At 42.8% G+C, this 6,479-nt stretch overlaps 1 protein-coding gene across 1 annotated transcript in view; it reads right to left on the bottom strand.

Moving 5' to 3' along the window:
- The window catches only part of MBTPS2 (membrane bound transcription factor peptidase, site 2), a 53,024-nt gene that overhangs the window by 42,656 nt on the left and 3,889 nt on the right, over positions 1-6,479 (bottom strand). Inside the window, exons 2-3 of the mRNA XM_003791907.2 lie at positions 5,457-5,605; positions 2,200-2,425 (exon numbers count right to left, since the gene is read on the bottom strand). Of these exons, the coding sequence (XP_003791955.1) occupies positions 2,200-2,425; positions 5,457-5,605 (375 nt within the window). The remainder of the gene's footprint in view (positions 1-2,199; positions 2,426-5,456; positions 5,606-6,479) is intronic.

Genomic DNA, 6,479 nt, shown 5'->3' with positions numbered 1-6,479 from the left:
GGTGTATGTGGCTGGCGCCTTAGCCACTTGAGCCACAGGCGCTGAGCCAAGTCCAGCTTTTTTTTTTTTTAGTTTTTGGCCAGGGCTGAGCTTGTACCTGCCGCCTCCGGCATATGGGGCCAGCACCCTACTCCTTTGAGCCACAGGCACCGCCCTGGTCTCAAATTCTTGAGCTAAGCGTTCTACCAGCCTCGGCCTCCAAGAATGCTAGGATTATTTATAGGTGTGAGCTACCACGCCTGGCCTGCTGGTCTCTACATGTAAGGAACTTTGGTCCATTTTGCACATAAATGTTACCTACGGGTGAAATCAAAACCACTTAGGCCTATAATCCTAGTACTCTGGGAGGCTGAGGTAGGAGGGTCCCTTCAGCTGAGGCATTCAAGACCAACCTGAGCAAGAGTGAGACCCCCATCATTACTAAAAATAGAAAAATTAGCTGGGCATTGTGGTGGTGCCTATAGTCTCAGTTATTCTGGAGGCTGAGGCAAGAGGATTGCTTGAACCCAGGAATTTGAGGTTGCTATGAGTGAAGCTGATGCCATGGCATTCCAGCCTGGGGCGACAGAGTGACACTGTCTAAAAAAAAAAAAAACCTTCCGAGGAAGGTCCTTCATAACCTAGACCCCACCTATTTCTCCCATCTTATTTCCTTTACTATCCTCTCTTGCTGCCTTTCCTACCCATGTTTACATCATACACCCTATAGACACAGTCAATATTACTTATTGTTCCTTAAAGAAGTATTTGTCTTTCTTAAGAGGAGTAGAGCATAGGTTCTACTAGAGCACAGAATAATGTACCTAAGTTCTAAGGTCAGTGATGATGGATCTACTAGTTATTAGCTTTGACCATAAGCAAATGACTTAATGTTTCCTGGCCTCAATTTTCTCATCTGTAAGTCAGGGATAACACTAATACTATAGATAACACTAATACTAATGTTAGTTAGATAACACCAAATACTGTATTAGTGTCTTCTAATATTAATACTAATACTAGAGATTACACTAATATTTACTTCTAGATTGTTGCAAGAATAAAACAAGCAAAAAAAATCTCACATAGGAAGCACTGCATATTGGGCGGCACCTGTGGCTCAGTGAGTAGGGTGCCAACCCCATATACTGAGGGTGGTGGGTTCAAACCTGGCCCTGGCCAAACTGCAACAAAAAAATAGCTGGGCATTGTTCTTTAATTAAAAGGATATTATTGGTTAGACTCTGAAAGTCCATAAAGAGGAAACGGGAACACTTTGCATAGGATTAAACATACTTTACTATAGAGATCTTAAATTAGTATACTTATTTCTTAAAAGTGACTTTTTTTTTTGCTGGAGCTGAGTTTGAACCCGCCACCTCTAGCATATGGGGCCGGCGTCCTACCCCTTTGAGTCACCCTGAAAGTGATTTTTTTTGAGACAAGAGTCTCATTATGTTGCCCTCAGTAGAGTACCATGGTGTCACAACTCACAGCAACCTCAAACTCTCAGGCCCAAGCAATCCTCTTGCCTCAGCCTCCCAAGTAGCTAGGACTACAGGTGCCTGCCACGTCGCCTGGCTATTTTTTGGTTGCAGTTGCCATTGTTGTTTGGCAGGCCCAGGCAGGGCTCAAACTCACCAGCTTTGGTGTATGTGGCTGGTGCCCTACTCAGTGAGATACAGGCTTCAAGCTGAAAGTGACAATTATTAAACATCTTAAGAAGACAACATGAATGAAGTCAAATATCTGTCTTGATAGCAGTCTATTTGTTTCATTGCTACTACTACAACTACTACCAAATGTCTCAACAATTCCTTTCTATATTCTTACTAATGGTTTTTGTTCAAGTAGGTAATTTGAAAAAATGTGACTTGACTTTACTTTTTTCGAGATAGAGTCTCACTTTGTCACCCTTGGTATAGAGTGCCACAGCATCATAGCTCACAGCAACCTCAAACTCTTGGGCTCAAGTGATTCTATTGTCTCAGCTTCCCGAGTAGCTAGTACTACACGCCCCGCTATTTTTAGAGACAAGGTCTTACTCTGACTCATGCTGGTCTCAAAATCCCAGAGTGCTAGGATTACAGGCACGATCCACTGCACCTAGCCATTACTTTTATTTTCATATTTATATTATGGATAGGAGTTATGCTAGCCAAAAGAAAAATCTCATATTTCTATTTCAATAGGTATTTAAAACAAAAAGAAGGTACTTACCACAACTTGTAACACCTGTTCATTGTGAAGAGAGGAGGATGATGAAGAGGATGAAGAGGAAGAAGATGAGGAAGAGGAAGAGGAAGAGGAAGAAGAAGATGAGGATGAAGAGTAAGAAGAGGGAGAGTCAGCCATCATTTGTGCCAAAGTCTGCATCAGTGTTTTTCCAAGGAGAAAAAATGAGCTAAACATGGCAATTACGCCAAACACCATTCCAAAATTGAACCTGTCAAGAGGAAAAAAAATCACATAACTATATAATCCCTCAAAAATCATGTACTAACAAATTCACTGACCAATCACGTTTGATAGTTCCAAAATAATGGTTAAAAAATTTCTACTGCCCACTCGGCACCTGTGGCTCACTCAAGTGGCTAAGGTGCCAGCCACATATACCTCAGCTGGCGGGTTTGAATCCAGCCTGGGCCTGCCAAACAGCAATGACAACTACAACCCAAAAATGACCAGGTGTTGTGGCAGGCGCCTCTAGTCCCAGCTACTTGGGAGGCTGAGGCAAGAGACTCGCTTAAGCCCAGGAGTTGGAGGTTGCTGTGAGCTGTGATGCCATGGCACTCTAACCAGGGTGACAGCTTGAGGCTCTGTCTCAAAAAAAAAAAAATTTCTATTGCCTTTTTACCTACCTGAACTTCCAATACCTGACTAAAGCACAGGCACTGGGCTCAAGTGATTCTATTGCCTCAGCCTCCTGAGTAGCTCGTAGTATAGGTGTCTGCCACAACACCTGGCTATTTTTTTGTTGCAGTTGTCATTATTATTTAGCTAGCCCGGGCCAGGTTCGAACTTGCCAGCCTTGGTGCAAGTAGCTGGTGCCATAACCATTGTGCTACGGGTGCCAAGGCACATTTTTAACTTTTGGTAAGTTGTGTTTTTCAAGTAACTTGTCCAATTCACCTAAATTGTCAAATTAATGGGCATAGAATTGTTCCTAATGTTCTATTTTGGTTTTTTTAATGATTTCTTTTTCTTCTGGGGAGATAACGAGTAAGGTGATAGTGGGATCAAATGGAAGGTCTACTTTTGGATCTTTGAGGATTCTCCACACTTTTTTTTTTTTGCAGTTTTTGGCCAGGGCCAGGTTTGAACCCACCACCTTCACTATATGGGGCTGGCGCCCTACTCCTTGAGCCACAGGCACCACCCCTTAATATTCTTTCTTTTTTTTTTTTTTGAGACAGAGTCTCACTATGTCACCCTCGGTAGAGTGCCATAGCATCACAGCTCACAGCAACCTCAAACTCTTGGGCTTAAAAGCAATTCTCTTGCCTCAGCCTCCCAAGTAGCTGAGACTACAGATGCCCGCTACAATGCCCAGCTTTTTTTTTTTTTTTTTTGGTTGTACTTGTCACTATTGTTCAGCAGGCCGGGGCCATATTTGAATTCACCAGCTCTGATGTATGTGGCTGGCGCACTAGCCACTAAGCTACAGGCACTAAGCCAGTCTTATTATTTTTTAATATCTATAGAATATCTGCAGTAGTGCCCAGTTTTCAATTCTAATTTTTAGTTGTGTTTCTTTTTCTCTTGATCAGTCATGATAGGGGTGAGCCTACTTTTGGCTTTGCTGATTTTCTATAATGTATATTTTCCACGTCACCAACTTCTGCTCTTTAGTACTTCTTTCTTTATACTTTGTATGCTTTGACCTGATGTTGCATTTTCTTTTCTTTGAGACAGATTATCACTTTGTTGCCCCCAGTAGAGTACTGCAGCATCATAGCTCACAGCAACCCCAAACTCTTGGGCTCAAGAGATCCTCTTGCCTCAGCCTCCCAAGTAGCTGGGACCACAGGTGTCTGCCACAACACCTCGGTAGTTTTTTAGAGACAGGGTCTCACTCTTGCTCAGGCTGGTCTCAAACTTATGAGCTCAAGAGCTCTCCACCTGCTTCGGCCTCCTAGAGTGCTGGGACTACAGGCATGAGCCACCATACCCAACATTTTATTTTCTATTAACTCTTTGATGATTTGCTTACATTTAGCTCTAATTCATATGGAACTAAAAAATGTTTTTGATAGAATCTCACTCTGTTACCCTGGTAGAGTGTAGTGGTATCATCATCTCTCAATGCAACCTCAAAACTTCTGGGCTCAAATGATCCTCTTGTCTCAGCCTACTGAGTAGCTGGGATTACAGATGCCTGCCTCCATGCCTGGCTGATTTTTTCTATTTTTGGTAGAGATGGGGTCTCACTCTTGCTCAGGCTAGTCTCCAACTCCTGAGCTCAAGCACTCTTCCCTTCTCTGTCTCCCAGAGTGCTAGGATTATAGGGGTGAGCCACAGTGCCTGGCCAGGAACTAAAAAAAATTTTTTTCTTGAGACAGAGTCTCACTATGTTGCCCTCAGTAGAGTGCCATTACGTCACAGCTCATAGCAACCTCCAACTCTTGGGCTTAAGTGATTATCTTTCTTCAGCCTCCCAAGTAGCTGGGACTGCAGGTGCCTGCCACAATGCCTGGCTATTTTTTGGTTGTAGTTGTCATCGTTGTTTGGCAGGCCCAGGCTGGGTTCTAACCTGCCAGCTCTGGTGTATGTGGCTGGCACTCTAGCCTCTGAGCTACAGGCGCAGAGCCGGAACTAAAGATATTTAACAACAACAACAAAAAAATACCACCTCGCCCTCACATCCTCTCAACTACAGAACCTGTTGGTATATCTTGGGTGTCTCAGAGATCACTGCAAACCCTCTAATTACCATAAAACAACATAAAGATCTTGACTTTTTTCTTTTTTCTTTTAGAGACAGCCTCACTTTATCACCCTAGGTAGAGTGCCATGGCATCACAGCTCACAGCAACCTCCAACTTCTGAACTTAGGTGATTCTCTTGCCTCAGCCTCCTGAGTAGCTGGGACTACAGGCGCCAGCCACAATGCTTATCACCCTAGGTAGAGTGCCATGGCATCACAGCTCACAGCAACCTCCAACTTCTGGACTTAGGTGATTCTCCTGCCTCAGCCTCCTGAGTAGCTGGGACTACAGGCGCCCGCCACAATGCCTGGCTATATTTTTTTCGTTGTTGTTGCTGTCTGGCCACCCACTGAGCCACAGGCACTGCCTAAGACCTTAATTTTTAATGTATATAAAAGCATAATACAATTCCATACATTTATATAAAATCAGAAAGTTTTAATGTCAATATTTAAAAACTCAGTAGACTGAAAAATGATGAAAATATTTAACAAAGTATCTCTTATGATCAGTGATTAATTAAAACCAAAAAAAGAAGATGAAAAATACCATTGGTAAAGCATCCTTGCTTTTCGCCGTCCCCAACTGTAGAAGGCACGATTGAAAACAGCTGTTTGCCATCTTATGTGAAAAGGAGAGATGCTCAAGCCATTGTTTTCCAGCCAGTCTTCATAAGAATGCTTAAAATAGACAGATGACTAAGAGAGAAAGAAAAGTTACATCACTCAATTTTGAAGAATAATTTGTAATATATAGGAAAATAAAGTTATTTTCTATAGGAAATCAAGATGTTGACTGCTCATATGTTTATAATCTTAAAGCTTCATATTTATTCTTGACAATATTAAAATCTCAGGCCAGTTGGTCTGCTGAGGTTAAGGTTTGGCAAACTACAGCCCATAGGCTAAATCCAGCCTACGTTATATTTTCATACAGCTTGTGAGCTCAGAATAGTTTTTACATTTTTAAGGAATTATAACAAAAGGATAACAACAACAACAACAAAAAACCTCAGAAATATATGACAGAGACTTGGTGTGGCCCACAAAGCCTAAAATACTTATTATCTAGCCCTTTTCCAAAGAAAAGTCTGCTGACCCCTGCTTAGAACAGTGTTCTCCAATAGAAATATGTTAGCCACAAATGCAAGCTACATATGTAATTTTAAATTGTCTAGGCTCAGCACCAGCCACATACACCGAGGGTGGCAGGTTCAATCCTAGCCCGGACCAGCTAAACAACCGCAACAACCAAAAAAAATAGCTGAGTGTTGTGGCAGGCGCCTATAGATCCAGCTACTTGGGAGGCTGAGGCAAGAGAATCGCTTAAGCCCAAGAGTTTGAGGTTGCTGTGAGCTGTGATGTGACAGAACTCTACCAAGGGCGACATAGTGAGACTCTGTTTCCAAAAATTAAAATAAAATAGGGCAGTGCCCGTGGCTCAGTGAGTAGGGTGGCAGCCCCATAACTGAGGGTGGTGGGTTCAAACCCAGTCCTAGTCAAACTTCAACAAAAAATAGCCTGGTGTTGGGCAGGGCCTGTGGCTCAAAGGAGTAGGGCGCCAGCCCCATAT

Source organism: Otolemur garnettii, unplaced genomic scaffold, assembly GCF_000181295.1.
Source record: "Otolemur garnettii isolate 467f Iridium unplaced genomic scaffold, OtoGar3 scaffold00051, whole genome shotgun sequence".
Lineage (NCBI taxonomy): Eukaryota > Metazoa > Chordata > Mammalia > Primates > Galagidae > Otolemur > Otolemur garnettii.
This window is presented reverse-complemented; position numbering and strand designations above follow the sequence as displayed.